Consider the following 21902-nt stretch of genomic DNA (forward strand, 5'->3'; position numbering starts at 1 on the left):
AAAGGTGTCATTACTTAATGTGCCAAAGGAAATTATTATCATTGATTCATTGCTAAGAGAAATTATTTTAATATTGTGAGTTGAGGTATGAAGGATGCTCTACCTGTACACATGTCTTCATTATTAAATATTCTGAAGGTATATTAAAAAACATATTAAAACAACCACTGTGCTGCAAAATTCTCCCAAAAGTGTATTCTGAAAAATGACCATCTTTTTGTTCTAATGCTGGAAACTACTGGTGATGAGTTCAGTGGCAAGCATAGGATTTCTAGTGATTATCAATCCTTTTCATGTTTCTTCAGGAACACAAATCCTCGAATAGGAGACATTCTGCAGAAGCTGGCCCCTTTCTTGAAGATGTATGGAGAATATGTGAAAAACTTTGACAGAGCCATGGACCTAGTGAATACGTGGACGCAGAGATCATCTCAGTTCAAGAGTGTGGTTCAGAACATACAGGTAAGCAGGGAGACCTGTTCTTTGCACAGACCACCGCTGCAAACTAAATTATTTACTAACTGAGCTGCCTTGACCTACATGTGTTCAGTGTTTTCTATACGGTTTCAATAGCTGTACAGTGCATTCATCTAAACTACTGAACAGTACTGTATGACTACAGAGATTAATCTCACCCTGTTGTCTTGATGATCTGGAAACTAAACGTATGGCCACTGGTTTAGGTTTTTACATAAGTTGCTTCCCACCGTGGCTTAGGTACACTATATACGAATGTCACCCCAAAAGGCTTGTATATACAGAACAGGCGACGGACGGTCATTCTAGTAAAATGTGAACCTTGGATCTCAGAGGTGTAACTGTGATCTAGTTTTAGTGGCTAATCCTTGTTCATTGGAGTCTAGCTTGTCTCCTTTTGTCTTGAAATAGGAGCCACCTTATTAGAACAATTCAGGAACACGACAAACCTGTTTTAGTTTTCATAAAGCTCTTAAAATTTGCATGAGCCGTTAATAACGTTGTGGAACGCCTGTGAGAGTCGACATGACTAACACTGTGTGCTTTATTTGCATCATTCTGTTGATTAACAGTTGAGCTATTGTCCCCCTATGGGTTTTACCCAAAAAAGACTAGCTCAGTTTTGTTAGGTTGTATTTTCTTTCACATGACAGGGAGGCACATAAAGGGTTAATGCCAGTTGCTGGGTCTTGTAAAGTCTATCAGAAAATAATGGGAGCTGACGGCTTTCAGCTTCATTTCTTTTCATGGTTGTTCTCTAAGGGAAGACACATGTGCAAATGATGGTATGAAGTGCATATTTGAAGCATGTCTACTAGGCACCATCTGGGAAGCTGTATTTAGGTCCTGATGAACCCAAAAACATGGTATGTTGATGGTCACAAGAGAATGGAGTTAAGAACTATTAGTGGTTGACAAAGACAGGACGTCTCACACATTGCAGATTGAAATAACAAGTCAGTTTACACAAGTCGGAGCAGGGAGTACGATCCCAGTATGATCCCACGCCTTCTGTTTCAAACGTGACAATGATGACCAGCCCTACTTTAGTACTAGCAATACAAAGAGCACCCCATCACAAAGTCAGGGCGAGGTCTGTAAAGCTGGGTCTACCTGCATGAGAACAAGGAATGCCGTGCAAGTTGTCAGCTGTGCTGTTGTGAGGGGAATTATTAAAAAAAAGTATTAAATACAAGTTCCGCCCTGTTTGTACATTGTTAGCTCAATTTTGCCTAGAGGCAAAGATTAGCAATGACGTATACCAGTAACACTTTGGAATGCTGGTGTGACCTCCTTTCCGATTCACTTTAGATCTGGCCTTTTTCACATGAATATGACATGTAAAACTTGATGCTCTGCCGTGTTGAATACTGTGCCAGCTATCTCAGGTCAGACCGCTGTGTTCTTGCTCATGGCTCCAACAGAAACAGGAAGTGTGTGGGAACCTGACCTTGCAGCATCACATGCTGGAGCCGGTGCAGCGCCTCCCCCGCTACGTGCTGCTTCTGAAGGACTACCTGAAGAAACTGCCCCAGGATGCACTGGACAGGAAGGATGCTGAAAGTAAGAGACACCCTTGAGTTTTCATGGCAGGCACCATGCAGCTGTGTCTGTAGGTCAGGACTCCACTTGTTTGTAACTCCCACATTATATCCTGGGTGGCCTATAATTGAAGCCATCATTGGATGTACTTGAGAAGTTCTACTTGTGTTTTGCGCCAACAAATTACCATAAATTAAGCTTGACAGTAGAATGCTACCTTGACATATGCAACGTAACCTTAAATTTGAGGAGACATGTACTTACACTGAAGGCTTTGTGCATGTGATTGTAATTATGGTAGTGTTTCTGCTCAGTCAAGTTAACATTTGCATTTCAATTGCCACCTTTATAAGCCCTTGTAAAGGTAAATGGTGTTTTACATTACAGTGTAATACCATCTACTGTGTGTATGCATGCCGTTCAAAAAAAAATTGGCTCTTGCAAAACTGTCCACCCTTTAACCTTTAGTGCAATAATAATGTTTCTCCCTGAAAGCTCCAAAAGGTGTTTATTTTTACTATTTAGAATGATTTGAAGCATTCTTACCCAGTGCAATAACATCGGTGTCATGTAAGACTTTGCAAAGCCTCCCAAACTGCCAATTAACGCCCTCACTGTCCGCGCTGGACCTTGTCATGTATAATTATCCTATTTGCTTTTACAAAGCTTTGCTTGTTTAGTTACTCCATTTCCTTGGGACACTCATAATTCCAGTTCTTCCCATTCTTTGAGAATGGTAAAGCTTCTCTGTCATTTATTTTACTGTACTTTTTAAAGCCAGATTGTCCTGTTATTATGTCCAGTTTTATATTCAGATATTGCTTGCTGTCTTTTTATTGCATGCTTCCATAGTATAAACTTGTGAACATCAGTAAACTGACCAGTTACACCTCCAACCCTGCTGGTCACTACTCTTCATTTCCCACTTCTATTTCCTAAATGTGCTGATTTAAGCGATTCACTTGGGCAATATTTAGTATTTTTTGTCAGTTTCTCTCTCACACCAAAAAAACATTTCAGTGCAATTTATAAAATCCTCAGGTTTCTTTTCTGCTTCAGTAGCATTCGTTTCCTGCGCTTACCCATTCTCTTGTTATGCTTCCCCTCCTCTTTCACATCGAGGTCATGTTTAGTTTTCCAGTGAAAAACCAACTGCCTGCCTTCCCTGCACAATCCACTGTTGAACAGAATAAGTGTACCTTGAAATCTCTTCCCTTTTCTATGGAAGCTTATTCTGTAGTACATATAGTCTCCTATGTTGATCTAGTTTGCAATGCCAGTTGTCTACATTTACTGTAAACGCAGTGTTCCATCAGGTGACAAAAAAACAAAGAGGTATTAATATGTTTATTTATTTTAAGTTTTGAGGTTTTCTTTTGTGGCCAGCCTAACCTTCAGACACTGCTAACCTCATGTAGACTATAACTAACTCATCTGTGCTGAATGCTAAATGATCAGGATTTACCTTATTTCAGATTTTCAGATTATATTCTGCAGCACAATTAGCTTGCTTTGGATTTATTTTACTGCTGTGAAGGGCAGCTCATTTCCTGAGAGCATGCTGATGTTTTAATGGGACTGTGCAGTCTATACATACCAGTATGTATTGGGGTGTGTGCCAGTTGTGGGCCTCTTATACTGGCTTGGGCAGGCAGGCTTTATATAGTGGCACATGTGTTTTATTTATTTATTTATTTATTTAGTCTAACCCATTTCTTTTTTCTTTCATGGAATCAGTGGGGTTTTGTATTGGGTTTCAAGGACGGTTTTCATTTTGTTTCTAATTACAGAGTCACTGGAGCTCATCTCAACAGCAGCCAACCACTCAAACACAGCTATTCGAAAGATGGTAAGATGGAAAATAAAACTGTTTGTTCAGCATGGTTTTCTAAGCCAGAGTTCCCCAGATTTTACTTATTTATTTGTTTATTTATTTATTTTTGTACTTGTTTGGCTATCCAGCAATCCATAGAAGGATATTTTAGTTTATTTACTTATTTATTTTCCTTGTTTCCACTAAATTCATAAACTTTTTTTTCAAAAGGTTTTTTTTTTTAGTTCAGGCTGGACCCATCACTAGTGTCTTTGTGCAACGTTCACTTTCTCTCTCTGTGTATTGAGCGTGTAATTATTCAGTGTACACATGACGGGAGAGACTTGACCGATGTGTTCTCACAGTATAAAAGACAAGCGTTCCTTTAGCACACTGACGTGCTGCAGACAGCTTACACTTCAGGAAGTAACCGCCGTTTCCTGTTTGAACAATAAGCTGGATGGTTCTTGCCTTTTGTATATAGGGCAGTAGCTTTTCACTTTAATGTGTTACGATGCAATACAATTAAACATGTACAGTATATGATTTAGTAAAAATAAAAAATGTTCCCTCATCGTGAATGTTACAGTTACAATCTCCAGATTATTTTCATTATTTGATATTGTTGCCCTCCGTATGTCTTGCTGCTAGACTTTTTGTTTTTGTTTTTGTTTTCACTGCAAAGTCATTGTGGTCAGGACTGTTTGTTGTTTTTTTTCTAGCCCAAAGTAGAATAAGAATCCTCGGCTTTGTCTTGTTGAGGAATAAACAGCATCAAGAATTACTCGGATAATATTCAGAGTCAACAGAAACCACGTGCACGTAATAGTTACTTTGCATCTGGGCTGACGTTTGTGCGGTTTGTCTGTGTTCAGGAGAAGATGCACAAACTGCTGGAAGTGTACGAAAGACTGGGGGGTGAAGAGGACATTGTAAATCCTGCCAACGAACTTATCAAAGAGGGCCATATCCAGAAACTGTCTGCTAAAAACGGAACAGCTCAAGATAGGTATTTATTCCTGGTAAGTCTTTATTTTAATGTATTTTTGTGTAGGGGGGGGGGGTTTGAAAGGAGCTTATTTACAATATGGAAGCAAAACACTTGAAAATAACATGATCATAAAAGAAAAAATGGCTTGCAACAACAGAGATGCAGGGATGGAAATAAGGCTTCCTTTGCATAGCAGTTTGATCCCTGGTTGGTTTTACTATCAGTTTAATAAGAAACACCTGAGCTTGTTACCTATGTTCTGTGGCTAATCAAGCACATATTAAAACCTGGAATGGGTGAAACTGCTGTGCAATAGGAGTCTTATTTCTATCCCTGGATATGACATACCTGTTTACAAGAGATGCAGAACAATTGCAGCGCTTCACCTCCCTACAGTAATAAAAATATACCTGTGTTTCCACCTTGAAAGAGTACGTCACGCACGCCTTTTCAGGGAGGCTGACTGTTGTGTCTGATTGTTGTAAACTGGTGCACCTGATGGTTTGCGGAAGGAACGCCCATGAAAAAGATGGCTTTGTCTTAAAACTCTGAGGAGGTGAACTCTGAGTTCAAGACCGCTTTACCTCTTAGGTGGTGTATGGAATGCTAGGCTCAGCCCAGCTCTACCCGTTTACTTTAGAACATAAAGTTGACATCACCTGCTTTTTTGAGATACAAAAAACATAAAGGATAGTCCTGCTGGTTATTCTTTACAGGTGCACCCCAGGCAGAAGTTGCTTAACACCTTTCAAATCACCTCCTCCCTCATCGCACTAATCTATTGCATTTCTACCTGCCTGGAGAGGAACACTCTGCCACTCCCCACATAACACTTACTGTATGCCAGGTTTTGTGGGCTGTACTTCCAGCCTGTGAAATTGGATTGTGTCCATACGAGAGACTGATGACATAATTTGCTAGGCTTCTATGTTTTATATAAAATATTCTCATAACACACAATGATTTTCTGGTGAACAGCATTTCCATGGTTAGTCATAAGCAGCTCGCTGTTCCATAGAAGTACACAAAGGGCATGCCAATGGTTAAGATACATGTAAGTATAGCTCCCTCTAATGCCGGGTGTTCATTTCCTGACCAGTTGTCTTTTAGGAAAATATATTTTTAGAAAGAGCCAGATGCTTTTGTTTGAGCGGAATGTACATTATACAAACCAAACCACTTATGTGTTATCATTTCGATTTATTTGTAGTTCAACAACATGGTGCTGTACTGTGTACCAAAACTGCGGCTGATGGGTCAGAAATTCAGCGTGAGGCAGAAGATAGACATTGCAGGCATGCAGGTTTGTAACAGTCTCTCTCTTTCACGATGCAGTCACACTGATCTCGTTCCCCCCCTTCGCTCGGGTGGTTTTTCTAAACAGTGCCTTCTTTTCAGGTGCAAGAAAATGTCAAGCAAAATTTGACTCACACGTTTGCAATAATTGGAAAACAAAGGTCTTTGGAATTGCAGGCCAGGTATGTGTGTTCCATAAAATACAGTTTAGAGCTTAGTAGATATGATGTGATCCATTGAAAATAGTGCACACCTTCCAGTTTCTGTTGCACTGGATACAGTATCTGGTTTGTGTCACTGCTGTAATAGTATAGTATTGCAATAATAAAATTACTCTTTCTATGTCTTTGACAGTTTGATTTGACCTTTTTTTTTTCTTTTGCTGTATAAACATATGTAACATGTTCTGTTTCTAGGCCCATAAATGTGGTTTAATATTCTGATAAATGGTCAGGGGAAAAGAACATTCTTTAAATATATATATATATATATATATATATACATATATATATATATATAAAGGCTCCTAACCCCCCTGATGAGTTTCAACATATGCTTTTTCATCTTGTGATTCGTATATGGATCCAAATGCTACGGTTTCTTTGAAGATAGCCTGCAGTCTGTATGAAGCTTTACTGAGAAGTGCTGCTTTCATCATTATGTCATTATTTATGTATTTGTTTTTCTTTTCCAGAACTGAGGAGGAAAAGAAGGATTGGATTCAGGTAATGGTCGTTTAATTTCCCGACAAACTTAACCTTTTAGCTCTCTGTACTGAACTGAACTGTAAATATTATGTAAAAGATTAGTGTTTTAGTTTCCATGAAAAGGATTTCCAGAGTGTAGGAATAAAAACCAAACTGATATAAAGGCAGAAAAAATAAAAGCGGTTTCTTTTGAAGAACTATGTGAATCTTTGGTAGGTGAAAGGATTGATGTCTTGTGTTTCTGACAATAGGAGGTTTCCTTTCTCTGTGTGTCTGAATGGCCCAGAAAGGACTGCACACATTGACATCTATACGAAAAGGGACAGCTCACCCCCCCCCCCCCCCCCCCCCCCCCCACATACTTGTACTGTGCTGTGAAATCATTCTTTGTTTGATTTCCTTGGTCTGGGGCCATGAAGGGGTTGTCCGCTTGGCTTTGCATGAGCATGGCCTCTAGCAGAAACTTATCCAATCACAATGTCATGAATATTCATTGACCCAGGCTCACAGAGATTCAGTTTGTATGCACATGTGGTCCTGCTCACGTTAAGGACATTTTTGATTTGAAGAAATGAAAAACTTTGTTTTCAACTTTATTTATTTATGTATCTACCTATGTACATATGTATGTATGTATATATGTATGTTTCAATCAAGTTGAAAGTGAAAGGTTGTGGTCCATCAGAAATCAATACCACTGTAAAAGAGTTAAAACACATACTGTAGATGATCTGATGTGACTTTACCCTTATCCAACAGGTTATCCTGGCTACCATTGAGAAGCACAAGCAGAACAGCGAGACCTTTAACAAGGCCTTCAACAGCTCGTTCTCCCGAGACGAGGATCACCCCTCAGACTCGCCTGTAAGTATCACATGGTGACCCCTTTCTGCCCGGCTCCCTGTGCGGTTACAGTGGGGTTTCTATGGGGCACACAACTCCTATTTGTAGTTCTGAACTACCGGATTACACAGCTCAGACAGAAAATGAGGTTAGAACTTTAAAAACAAAATCGCTGAACAAATACAGATTTTCTACAAAATACTTTCAGGATCCATAAGAGTTAAAGCAGTTATTAATCTTTGCGTGTTGAGTTCTAGAACTCGGAATGCCTTGACCTTATCAGGGCTGCTGCTTTATGAAAATGTATGTGGTAATTACCTTAACCATTCTCTACTCGGCAGCCCTTGGGCTGTTTAAGTGGGCAGGATTATTTGATAAGCAGCCAGCATTCTGCTGGTCTGTCGGTGTTGGAATATCTCAGACCCACAGAACTCACACACACATTATTTATCTTGACAATTACTACTGTGTGGCTAAACATAGCACAATGCATGAAAAGAAAATGAAGCAGTGAGGAACGGCACGCTACAGTATTAATTAGAAACTGATTTACCAGTGAGGAGGCTGAGAATAACGATTTAAGTGCGTTCTAGAGGTTTTACTGCGAGTTAATATCCAGACAACTAGACATTGACGTCAACTGAATGACTGAAAACACGTATTACAAAATAGAGGAGCGTTGTACGTAGACATAACATTAATTCATTAGGAAACACACAGATCTGTCACACACTGTATTTTATGTGATGGTACTGAGGAAGCAGTATCACTCTAGCACATGTGGTCTTTCAGTATTAATCACACTTTAGGTGTCGACACACCTGAGAAATTTGTGTAGCATATTACACAAACATCTGAAAGGTGTTATTACGCTTCTAGAATTGCTGATGTTTGGTTAATTAAAATATACCCCACTGTAACTTTCAGGTCTGTTTCTAAGTCGAGTACAGTACATACTGTAATGTAGATGTTGGATGTGCAATGCTGCAGTAGACAGTAGATAGAGAGCTACTGCCATCTAGTGTTCAACAAGACAAAATAACAGAACAGAGTATGTTGTATTGTCACTTAGTAAACTAAAGGACTAAAAGGGTTTTTTTTTCATCTGTAGAAAATTATTTTCAGAATTATTTTGTTTAAAATGAAAAAGAAAACCTTTTTTTTTTATAAACATTCTGAATGCAAAATACATTTTTTCCTGTTTTAGAATATCTTTTCCGTGTCCTCTGTTTTTGTGAAGATTCCCCAGGGAGAATAGCCAATGTCGTCCTGCTTTTCGATGTCAGGACTGGAGCCAATGTCGTCCTGCTTTTCGATGTCAGAACTGGATTTAAAAGCACATATTGTTAGCTTTGTTACAAAGTAATATTTTATGTTTTACAGACTGTTGGCTACTTTTCAATGGATTCACTCGATGGAAACACCTCTGCTGGTGGGGTATGTATTGAAAAATGAAAATAATGAGCAAGTTACAACTTAGTTTGTATTCAGGTTTTTTACAGTAATAATAAATAAATATAACATGAAATATAATGTTCATATTTGTAGATGGATTCTTGCAAGAAACAGCCCAAATCAAAGAGGGAAAAAGAGAAGCAAACCTGCAAAGGCTGCAACGAAAGCTTTAATTCCATAACAAAAAGACGTCATCACTGCAAAGCATGTGGAGTGGTAAGTGTCATGAGATCAGAAAGCATGCATGCTTTCCCACACATCCTACAGCAGCAGTGTGGAGTAGTGGTTAGGGCTCTGGACTCTTGACCGGAGGGTTGTGGGTTCAATCCCTAGTGGGGGACACTGCTGCTGTACCCTTGCGCAAGGTACTTTACCTAGATTGCTCCAGTAAAAAAAACCCAACTGTATAAATGGGTAATTGTATGTAAAAAAAATAAAAAATAAATAATGTGATATCTTGTAACAATTGTAAGTCGCCCTGGATAAGGGCGTCTGCTAAGAAATAAATAAATAATAATAATAATAATAATAATAATAATAATAATAATAATAATAATAATAATAATAATACAGCATGATAAAGGGATCACAAATGCAAAAAGATTAAGAAATAAAGCTAACAGAGCCCTCTTCTGGAGTGAACAGATCTGCACCTGGAAGGACTGAAGAATAATACTGGGCTGTCCGAGCGATCGTAACCTGTCTATGACCATCAGTCCTTAACATGTAGATCATTTTAGCATGTGTGCCAGTGGGATTTGGTTAGCATTCTGGATTCCAGGAACAATGCATGAGGACAGATTTTGATTGGAGTTATTTCATTATTATTTTTTAAATATGGTGATTGTTTAAACTATAAACAGACATGATTACCCACAAAGAGCACTGTCTCAAATATGATTAAAGGTGGGCTCACAGAGATTTTTAAAGTCAATTCTCCCTTTTATTAGTTTCACTTCAAATGCATTTCTATCTGTGGCAGGCCATCTGTGCGAAATGCTCCGAGTTCAAGCCGATGCGAGTGTGTAAAGAGTGTTTCGCATCTCCACTGGCACTGCCTTCCAGCCCAGGACTTGAAACCACAGGGGACCAGAAGAAAAAAGCAGCCGTTGAGGTGACAATCTCTTTTGAATCCGTATGGGCCGATTGCATTTGTACAAATTTGTACAAAAGTCCTAATTAGAGTTGCAGTTGAGTCTTACCGAGTAAGTAGCGGGGTTCCGAAAAATATAGCGTTGCACGTCCCCACATGTTGCTACAACTGTTTAAATAACGTACCTGTAATTGTTCTTTTCATTTTTAACATCCTGACAACTTTTTACACTTTAAAGTCTGTTTCAAAACTCTTTTGGTCGCTGTAGTGCACTGATAGTGTAAGGATTATTGCCCACGTTGTCAAACAGGTAACACAGCAAGAACGATCCATGATGTGGTACAGAACAAAAAAGCCAGAGCACTTGTTACGTTTTTTCTTCCTGCAGTGATTTAGAGGCCAGATCTCAAACCCCAAGCCATTTTGAAAAGAGCTTTGAAACACTTTTGTGGAGGTTGTTGAGATCACACAAACATGCCTGTGGGTCAGCGCTTTCCCCCTTTAGAAGGTCCCACCCCTGTATGTCAAACTGCAGTCTGGACTCAGCCTGGGGTGGTCTTGAGAAAGAAATGGGGTCTATTTCTATGGTAATGGAGTCAGCAGGAAATCATTGCAGATTCTTTACTGTAAGCTGCATGGATGGCTTCCGATCTGAAGTATCAGATCTATAGCAAGCCTGCTGTGTGGTGGCGAGCCTGCAGCTGTTACACTACATTGCTTTTAGTGCTAAGCTGCAGTCATGGAGAAACACCACATACAGGGCGCTTTGTGTTGCCAGTCATTTCACCACCGTTAAGCGAATTGTATACCAAAAATACACTAACATTAGATCGCTCCTGAAAAAAAAGAGAACTGGGGACCCACATAAAAAACAATCATATTATTTCATTTTCTTATTCTAATATAATTGTCTGGAAGCCTAATTATTACATTAGTATTAGCTGCTTAGGAAAGTAAGGCAGACGTACAACGTAATCATCTCTATGAATATCTAACTTACCGCACTATAAAACACGTTTGCTAGCGCATATAACCAACATGGAATTTGTAACACTTGTTGTTGTTTATCTGCAGAAATAAAGAATGTGATCATACACATGGCACTATAGCACTGTTCTTTACTCACAACATGCTGAACTTCATGTACATGAGCTGGAACAATTTCAGTTGTTAAGTGTGAATATATGCATGCACAATATAAAAATGTAATCTAAATAGCGATATAACCGATTGGGACTTCTATGTACCTGTATTCTAGGCAATACAGGTGTTAGTAAAGCCTGTCTTTATGCGATTCATCAAACGTTTATGCCAGTCCTGAAAACAACAGTAAGTAATAATGTTTTATCACTTGTTTTCAGTCTACTGCATTGCAATGTCAATGTAGCAATCCTATTATTTGAATACCTCTAAATGAGTTAGCCTGTGCCGCTGTAACCCTATTAACACTGTACCTCATACAAGTGCAGACTGACCGCTGACACGGTGCACCAGATATATTTCTATGCACGCTGACAAGGTCACATGTTGCTCTGTTTACAGGGTGAGAGTGTGCGATGGGTAATACAAACGGTTTCTAACAGACACTAAATCAAACGCGGTCATGTATTCAGTTTACAGTATGCAAGCCAATATAATAGTGTTGCTTGTCAGTCAAGAATATAGCTGCTTTTATTACACGGACACAATCGCCACGAATAGCAGAACAGACAGCTTCGTAAATGCCACTAATTGACTGGCACATTTGGAAGTAATTAATCAGAAAGACGCCCTTGAACCCTTGTCATCGCTAAGGCGGGGCTGAGACACACTGGAACAACAGATTAAGGAAGCTATTCTCATGAGTTACATTAGGGGTAAAGTGCAAAGGCACCTTCTCAGAAAGGAATGCAATGATTTTATTTGCATAAACTGAGTGGTTTCTTTCTAGTTTCATGCTGTTACAATTATTTTATTCCTTTTATAACATTTGCCTTTGTACTAACTTCAGTTTCAAATGGGCTGACCAGCTGTGCTGAACCTGCTAATTCCCCATTTCCTTTATTACGATACCAAAAGGACTGAGTAAAGTGGTGTTGATAGACAGCTGGTCCTAATAGAAGTGTAGCAAAAGTTTACTATAGCGTTTGAGGTTTGTAATCATGATGCTGGCATAAATAATGTTCTCGTAGAGCTGGAATCGAGTCCCCCTGCACATCAAAATGTACTGTTGTTTCGATCTGATCCACAAAACCACAAGAGGGCACTGTCTGGCACAGAGCACCGCGCGCCCCTACAAACCGAAAAATAATATTTTAAAGAAGAGTTCCGCCCTGCTTTTCTACATTTTAAGAAGCAGTCAGCAGAAGCGTAGAATATTTATCATTAGGTACCTTTTTTTTCCTTTAACAGAAACAGAATTCGTTAGCAGCAGAGAACAGCCTCCTGTGCAGCAGCCTTCATTTCCAGGAGAAGGGGAAGACCTGGCACAAAGCGTGGGTTTCCATTACCAAAAACGAACCACTGGTGTTGTACCTGCTACCGAGCAGCCAGGTAAGAAAGATCTCCCTGAACACACCTGTCCCTCTCCACCAACGATGGCTCATTCATGCGAGAGAGAGAATCAGGTCAGGAGATTTGGCTGAGTTACAAGAAGTGAATCTCATCCTTTGTATCTGTATCGGGTACAAGGCCTTGGAGAATTACAAATCCTGTCTAAGCTGTCAGGGATAAGTTTATAAGAACGGACTGCGTCCACCAATTTGAAAGGCAGGGTGGCTGGATTGACATGACTTGACAAACTGCAAGTGCATTAGATAGTGTTCTTTGGAGTTACGAGAGGAAGCTGTAGTTACAGAAATATTTTTGTATTACAAGTAAAACCCAATTTTGTTGTACATACAATAATTAACCATCTGTCAATTGTAACATGGAATGAGTCATTAGTCATTTATCATGATCACTCTGTACGTTTTGACTGAGACGAATGCAGTTATTTTGAATGATTTTTCATAACTTTTGGGTCTGATTAATGCAGAACTACGCAACTTTTTTTTTCTAGTGTAATGGAAAATACCAGCCCAATTGTGAGAGAATAAAAGAAAGTTACCAACCAAAAAAAAATGAATAGGTTTTTCTAAAAATAGTAAAAACAATTAGCGTCGTTGTTTCAAAGGAGGCACGAGATTATTAGCTGCTCTTAATTAATATTGTGCAGATGGGTTTGGGTATTTTAAGAGCACTGCACTTCAGAGGTCACCCTGAGCTGAAATGAGTTGTTCCTATGACTGCAGTATGTATGTTGTTGCCGGCTAATTATAATATTTTGTTTTTAATCGCCACAAAAGATTTAAAAAGATCTAAAAATAAATACTATAATGAGCCTAGTAACTATAAATGCAGGTCTACACATTTCAGTGAATTAGCCAGATTTGCAGCAGGAGTTCAATATCTCGTTCCAGAACTCAGAAGATCCAAATAGTGAAACTAAGTCAATGGCTTGACTGGTGTCTAAACAGCATTTCAATTAAAATACTGTAAACCCTTTTATATGTAACAAATTTATCCCGAAATTAGACGCCATGAATTTTAGTGATGTAGGACAAACAGTAAAGCTGTTGCATATACATTATATAGAGTACCTTGTTCAATTACCAAAATGGACATCGCAGGATTAGTTAGTTCAAGTGAATGGCTTGGAAATACCATTGCTAAATAACAAAATGCCTGTGTCTGTTTTCTTGTCTTTCTGTTTTTACATCGGACTGGGATGAATATTGAATTACTGCATCACTATTTATATTGCGGCTTTAACAAAGTACCAGATAATAAAAATTGTGACAAAGATAATTGCAATTAAGTTCTGTTAATACTGTAATAATGATGGCAGCGTAATGACAGTTGAATCCTAGGCATAGATGACAATGATTTGAGATGTTTTAAGTTTCTTAAAAGAGGGTCATGTTATTGAACAAGTTCACATTTTTAAGCCTGTCTTAGTAGTTGGTGGTCGACCTCAATGCAATTTCAACACTAGCCAACAGTGTAGATATCTGTCTGGGTTGTTCAATGTTGTTATGTTTGTTGGTATTTTTGGTAGGCTTTCTAAAATAAGACCCTTTTTTTTTAATGCTTGGCATTTCCTTTCTCAAACTCGTTCTGTTTCAGGAGGTTCAATTGCCACGTGCCATTCCGCTGCCTGGCTGTGAAGTCAGTTTGGCAACAGCGAAGCTTGATATGAAGCATGTTTTCAAGCTCAGCCAATCCCAGCACAGCATATTGTTCAGCGCAGAGGAGGAGGAGCTCCAAAGCAAATGGATCGAGATCCTTTCTAAAGCAGTCAAAGGGGAGTCGGAACAGGAAGGCCTCTGCAGCAAAACTGAAGCGAAGACCAGCCTGTAATCACCAGCCAGCGTGCTGCTCGTGGACTTCCAATAGTGTGTAATGTACACGCATTACTTGAATTCACTTTTACCATGGCACTTTTATTTTAGAGGATGTATCTCATCATTCCTCCGTGTTCATATCTGTGTACGTGTTTTTATCACTGTTTTCTGCCTCCTTAAAAAGAAAATTGTTGTTTGGTTTCATCAGTCTGGTAACATGCGTTCATAAATCTAGAAACAGAAACAGTTTGTTAACTGGTGAGAGATCTCATAAATACGTTGTGCACACGTTTTGGTGAAGCATTAACTGCATCTGCAATTGCGAAGGTATATCTTTTATTCATTTGTATTCAGTATTGGTTGTAAATGTGACCTCTCCTTGTCTGTTCAGTGGCTATTCTGTGCGGGATGTATAGTATTTTCATTTGCTGAACAAAAGCTACTTTTTAAATTAAGAGTTGTGAAAGCTTGTGGCTGGCCACTGACATTTCTCCTGTCCATCCTTTGTGCTCTCACAATGCAACTCTCCTTGTGCATTTTAAGTGATGTAATTATTTTACTTTTACTACTGCTAATTGGACTACGTCTGCCGTTTTTGTGATTTAAATAAACATAGCAAGATGAAGTACTGTAGGCAGGAACATTTACAATTCCTAAGAATTCAATAGAGGGAGGGGGGGGGGGGGGAGTTTCTGCCTGCATGTTTATTTGACATATTTATGTACTGTGCTTTTTAATGAACATGTTTAATTTTCATCATCAAGTACATTTCGTTGTAAGTGGACAAATTTTATATTGCTAACTGGGACCATGCACACGAACAACAACGTAAGCAAAACATTAATAAAAACAATGCATATGGTTCACTTTTGGCAGTTTTGGTATAGAAATTTGTGTTGTGTCTTGGTCTGGTTTCTCAAAATGTTAATCAATGCTCACACCTATTTTTTAGGAACCAAATACTTCTAGTTTTCGCTCATATTAGAAAGAGCCTTGTCTCTCCCAGATGTGGTTTGTGGTGGTCTGTGAAACGAAATTCCAAACCAACACAAGCTACCAATTTACCACCCATTTTAAGTCTTTCCTCTGGTAACCTAGTAGCCATAGATTAAGCAAATACAATCAGTTTTGGTTTCATAGTTTTATTCGTATTTAGCCGAGAAATTGGATTTCAACTCAAACTTGGCATTTGAAATGCACTGTCCATGAAGCTTTCGTGAAGATTGGATAACAACATGTTTTGATTTTCAAACAGAGAAGATCAATTCGTCTTGATTCAGGCATGGACAGTCCAATCAGCAGAGAAGTCTGGTAATCTTCGAATTGATTACTGTAAAGAACTGTAGGTCTTAGATCATTAACAATTAAGAGCTCTGGAAGGTAAGCCTCCCCATCAAGCAGATAAAGTGACCATCCTGAAACAAACATGAGAATACCGCCCTGTATACAGTTGCATTGTAAGACTATTTTCTATAGTTTTATAGATTGATTGCAGAAAAAGAAAAGAATACTGGTTTCACAAAGTGATTAGCACTCATCTTGGGCTGCCTAGTGTTACTTTAGGTAGAGTGCAAGTCGTTGGTGTTAAACTTTCCTTTTTGCTGTTTTTTTTTTTTTTTTTGTTCCTGTGAAGGGAATGTTCCATCTCTGGTGCTGGTAATGACAGCATGATTTATAATATTAGATGCAGGTGATGCATCTTATTTTCCCCTCACCTTCCATGAAAAGCCATAGTCTTTGCTTTTTCCTGAATACCAGTGCATGAAAATAAGGCCTCTATTCTTAAGCTGTGTTTTCATCATCAAATGAGGTGTGTGTACTGCAGTGCATCATGCATAAAACATTGCATCTAGAAAATGCCATTTCAAATTGAAAGTACCGCATTTCATTACAAATGACACAGGAAAATGATACGAATTGAACAAAGATCATTCAAGGCTATGCTGTAAATGAGCAACCGCAAAGCATGTTTTTTCCCCACCAAACATTTAATTTGCATGTTGATATATATGTTTTTTTTTATGTTTGTGGGTAAGCATGCTGTGCACATACTGTGTTCTATAATGAAAGACAAAGTGATAAATGAGATCAACTGCCCAAAATATGTATTCGTGGACAGGAGCTACATAAACTTACTGTACGAACAGCTGGAAGACTTATTTTATTGAGAAGGATTTACCAGCCTTATTGATGGAGGTCTTTATCATCTGTCTCAAGCTTTTTTTTTGCAAAAAACACTCCTACTAGCTATTAACAGAGCATAATCCATTTCGAGTGCAGATTAGTGGTATTTGCCCAAAGTAAAACAGGTTTTGTATTTTTTAGCAATGTCGTTTCTAGCTCCTTGTATGTTTGTTTTACTGTGCAACCAGAATTATTATTATATGTAATGGATAGTCACAAGCCTCATGTTTTTTCGAAGGCCTTTGAAGTCCTTTGTCTGTGCCACTTAAAAATGTCCAAAAGACACTGAAAAAGGTGTTAACTATGAAAAGATGCATATTTTATTAGCCCAGGGAAAACATGTGTTTAACTGCAAAGACATACTGTCATTTGATTTCACACCTAGAGGCTAAAAGCCATATTAAAATACTATCCTCACCTCTCTTACTATGCGTGGCTATGGTAAACTATATATGCAGGACCTGCAAAGTCATGAAATACCAGAAACACATTTTACCAAACCTTTCCATCCATTACAAAATAACATTAACCTGGTTAATGAAAATTCTTCCAGAACTGAAACATTAACCTTTAATGCAGCCCTAGCTCAAAGCTGGTGCTCAGTGATGCATGGAATCATAGACTAGTACTGTATGTATTATTAGGGGGGCTGTTTAAAAATGCACTTTGTTTCTTGGGAATGTTTCATTAGGACGTTGGCTTTGTAACGGAATTGGCCTAATAATAAAGTTTGGGTTCCAGGAAAGTATATATAAACTTCCCAATAAAAAAAAAACACAACTAGTTACTCGGACCTTGTAGCAAAACTAAGTTTCTACCTACACGACCCTACAAAGAGCCTAGTGCTAAATTCAATACGGCACAGCTTTAATCCAGTAGGGGTGCTAGTGAGCCAAGGTGGCTTTTTGAATTGTGATTTATACCCTTTTTGCCCAAATGTTAAGTTACGCTGCAGATATTGCTTAGAGACTTCTTCGATGTGATGGAGTATTAAACCCACAGGGTACAAACTGCCAGCACTACCTTCAGGCACAGTGATAACTGCTCTTGATCATTTTTTTTTAAAATAATTAGTTCTAAGATTCTAATGAAATGTAAATCCAGTAGACGTTTTTTTGTCAAGTTGCAGCCCTTCTGCTAACTTCAGAAAGTTGAGACCAGCTGCAAAGATATGCTGCAGTTGTGTTTTGTCTTGATACAACAGTGACTTTTCCATCTTATAATTTTCTGCCCATATATTACTGCAGATGTATTTATTTATTCATTGTACGGTACCTATTATTCTCCGGTTTGTCACTTAACAACTGAAGAATTCTCATGTAAAGGATTATGTTTTAGCAAATTGGTAATCCATTTAAAGGAGAGAATTGTTTTGCTCCTCGTGGAAATGCTGCTGAGTAAAGTTAATCTTGAATTCAGCCGAGGACAGTCAATAGATGTTCATTTATCTTCATATGTATTACTATTTAATCTTCCGATGGTGCTGCTGCTTCTTAATAACTAGATAAGACATAACTCCCTTATGGTCGTGAATGCCTTTCATATATCTAAAAGTGATTTAAACCCAATTTACTGAGCTTGTGCTCAAATTGCACAGTTCCGTTTTTGCACACACAAAAAAAAAATCCAAATTAAAAATCCATAATTTAGAATGCAATTCTGAAAACTTCTATGGGCTTGATAACTTAGTCATCAGCTGACAAAAAAAAAAAAATCACCAGATAATTTAACATAATTGGATTGACAAGACCATCTCTTCTTGGTCAGAAGAACACATATTCAGCTGAAACACTTTTTCTTCTGATCTGTGTAAATGTGGATTACATTAGCTTGCATTAATGCAAATACAGATCAGAATATGTGTATTCGATCAATGCAGAGGCTGTACTATCTTACAGCCTGCTGCTACACTCTGTGACAGCGAGACCTGCTGGGAACATTATGAAAAAATGACATACCCAGCATGCACGTCTGCAGTTAAAATCCTTTAGACAGTGCAAAATAAATACACTTATTCAGCAGATGTATTCCTTTGCATTGCATATTTGCAAGGAGCGCATATTCCTGATAAAAAAAAATACAAATAAACTCATTTTGTCCTTGAGTCACTTTGAAAACCCTTCAGCTCATCTGTGCGAGATTCTCCACTGGGTCCCTGTTTGTTCTCCCAGGATGCCAATTTATCTCACTGGGCAAACCTAGTATTTTATAAGCTCTAATTCAGTCAGTAAAATCTGTTGCTCCAACTACAGCTTGATGAGCTACTTCTGGAATCCCAACAAAGGGTATATTACATTGTATAGTATTGTTAATGACACTTGTAAAAGATAACAAAAAAAGTGAAAATCAATCAAATCCATGATTAGTGCTGATTATTCAATACTGAAGGTAAGAATCAACTCAGTGAGCCTTTAAATTTCTTAGTATTTGATCCCCTGCTGCCCCCACATTAAGCAGATTGAATTGCAATTAAAGTAAATCAATAATTATGCTAGGCACAGAATGAACAGAGAGAAATAGGTTAATCTATTCCGATGGACCTTCGTTTTCTATTGTTCCCATCCTTGACTTCGGTGACCACCTGTCTAGGTTCAGATCACAAAATCATCACAATGAATGGGCTCGGCATGGTTTAAAACAGTGGCCAGGGATAGACGTGGAGACCAAACTGCTCCTTCACTCAGAACAGTCCCTAGGGGTCGGCAACGTGTATCAAAAACAACCTGCGCTCGAGATTCACAGAAGAAAGTGTGAATGCTTGCATGAAGCTAAACTTGACCAGCTATGAACCGCACTTTAAAGAAATGAGCAAAACCAGAAGGCAGCAGCAGTCTCATGTATATATATATATATATATATATATACACATATATATATATATATACACACACGCAGACATACATACAGGGTTTCATTTGCTATAACAATTGGCTCTATGCAAACAAGTCTAGACATGATTCCTAGAGCTGAATTGAATCCACACAGGTGCTTTGATACCGAGTCTTGAAACCACTGCCCGTTAAACAAAAACATTTCTTAACATATTCTCAGCACAGCACAGGAAAGTGGTTTTCATTTGTATATCATCCCTGCCGCGGATTTATATTTTGTTTTATGACACCACTGCAGGCGAGAGACCCGGGTGCTTGCAACGATCTTGATTCTCTAGCATTAATGAACATAATAAATCATTTGGGTTTCAAAAATATCTCCGAGGGAAGCACACAGGCATTTGAATGTGTGGACTTTTGATAATAGGGCTACCGAATGATGCTGGCACAAAGAGTTGTCATTTCCGAGAAACGACTGCACCCAGGAGGTTTGACAGATGCTGTAATGGTGCTGTAGATACGATAGTGTGGTTAGCCTCAGAACTTTACAACAGTCACAGACTTCCTCAGTTGTCTCGCATTTAATGATCCAGCTGTATAGCTAGCATTCAAACAAGCAGCTACAAAATATATTGAGGGTGGTTAGAAATTATTAATCCATCATGTCTTCATCTTAAAAACCTGACGATAAATAAATTTGAGACTGTTTTTCTTTTAATCATGATAAAACCAAACTGCTTCATTTCACCTGCAATTGAGGATTATGGCCAAAAAGAGTAGTTTCAGGAATCTATTGCAAGTGCCTAAACATCAGCATATGAATCATATAATCATTTTCAAAAGTGCATTGTATTTAACCACTTTTAATGGATCCCTAAACTAAAGTGTTACCCAGGGAAGAAATACTGCAGAAAGCAGGAAGGTTTTCAAATCAGCGTTATAGAGACACTACTTTCTTACCATGCCAATGCTTATCTTTTTATTTTGTAATTGTAAAGTAGATGCACTGTGACCACTGGAGGTATTGCTGATTCTTATGTTAGAAGCAGCTTTATCAGACCTCTCTTAAAATAACAACAGTAAATGATGTCATGGCAATGTGCTGGTTTTGCAAGGTGTTTTCATGATTTGTACAAACTGAGTGTTCTGTAGTCAACGGTCTGTCTGACATATTTAAATGCCAGGATAGATCATCACACCTGAATACCATCTGCAGAACAGGTTTAACCCTTTGCTGCCCAGTGTCCAGTATATTTGACGTTGAGAAAATAGGCATTAAATATGTATGGGAACATACCCATGGAAATATATGAAGGTTATGATATGCTACATCTTGTGATAGTTGACATGGAAGGTGCAATGTAATTGTAGATTAGGTGTATATAATGAGTGGTGAGCTGTTCTGCATCAGGGACTGAACTGGCTTTAATGTGACTTTCATCCCCAGCTATTCTCTGGCTACAGTGCGGAGAGATGAAAGGCGTGACGTGCCCTTATCAGGGGACAAACACACAGCTAATACAATGATCCTGTGCTTACTGTTCTAAAAGGAGGAGCCCATTTATACTCACAAGACAGATCTATGAAAACAATCGTATAACAACCTCTGATCATTAGCGCTGAGAGAACAAAACCCATAAACTCTCCTCTCAGAAAAATGCTGAGCGGCATTGAAAATGTACCTGGGAATGACAGAGCGTGCACGGGGGTTGCATGGTAATGGTGTTTGTAAAATGACACGGATATAATGAGGTGAAATCAAACTGGAGCAGAAGAAGAAATAAACCAGAACTGTCAGGCAGGGAGAATGAAACAACCTCTGTACAGTTCCAGCTTAAGAAGGTGAATATGCAGGTGGAGCCAAAGGAAGTGTCACAGACATAGCATAGACTGAGGCCCATTGAACACAGTATTTTAAGTATGTCCAATAAGACACTGAAATACCTTCAAGAAAAGCAGTGGAAGTCTTGGGTATGTGTTTAGTAGATATTTTCCAAAGATCCAAAATATATTGCAGCGCTGGTTATGTATTATTACTATAGTTTTGTTGCTCAGACTGAAGTGGCAAAATGAACAGAGAGCTCTTGGATCAGGTTCCCTAACACTGGTCCCAGTCTTGTACTTATATAAGACTCCTCAGGCTTTAGTACACTTTTTTTTTTGAAGTGGTGCTGTGCACAGAGTAGCAAACTGACACAGCATTTTCCACAACCGCAGTATTATATCTCGTCCACCACATCTGCTCCTCCAATCTTTGGCCTCGCTTTTTTTCTGCAAAGGAAGGTGCCCCCTACATCGTGGTTTTT

General features: G+C 38.6%; 1 protein-coding gene across 1 annotated transcript in view; it reads left to right on the forward strand.

Annotated features, from left to right (window-relative positions):
- The window catches only part of LOC117414125 (FYVE, RhoGEF and PH domain-containing protein 3-like), a 59911-nt gene extending 44459 nt beyond the window's left edge, over positions 1–15452 (forward strand). The window contains exons 7-19 of the mRNA XM_058988424.1: positions 306–462; positions 1902–2040; positions 3810–3868; positions 4708–4854; positions 6034–6126; positions 6222–6301; positions 6814–6844; positions 7586–7690; positions 9053–9106; positions 9218–9340; positions 10107–10238; positions 12609–12749; positions 14364–15452. Of these exons, the coding sequence (XP_058844407.1) occupies positions 306–462; positions 1902–2040; positions 3810–3868; positions 4708–4854; positions 6034–6126; positions 6222–6301; positions 6814–6844; positions 7586–7690; positions 9053–9106; positions 9218–9340; positions 10107–10238; positions 12609–12749; positions 14364–14597 (1495 nt within the window). The 3' untranslated portion in view covers positions 14598–15452. The remainder of the gene's footprint in view (positions 1–305; positions 463–1901; positions 2041–3809; positions 3869–4707; positions 4855–6033; positions 6127–6221; positions 6302–6813; positions 6845–7585; positions 7691–9052; positions 9107–9217; positions 9341–10106; positions 10239–12608; positions 12750–14363) is intronic.
- Positions 15453–21902: the final 6450 nt, after the last annotated feature.

Source organism: Acipenser ruthenus, chromosome 16 (genome assembly GCF_902713425.1).
Source record: "Acipenser ruthenus chromosome 16, fAciRut3.2 maternal haplotype, whole genome shotgun sequence".
NCBI lineage: Eukaryota > Metazoa > Chordata > Actinopteri > Acipenseriformes > Acipenseridae > Acipenser > Acipenser ruthenus.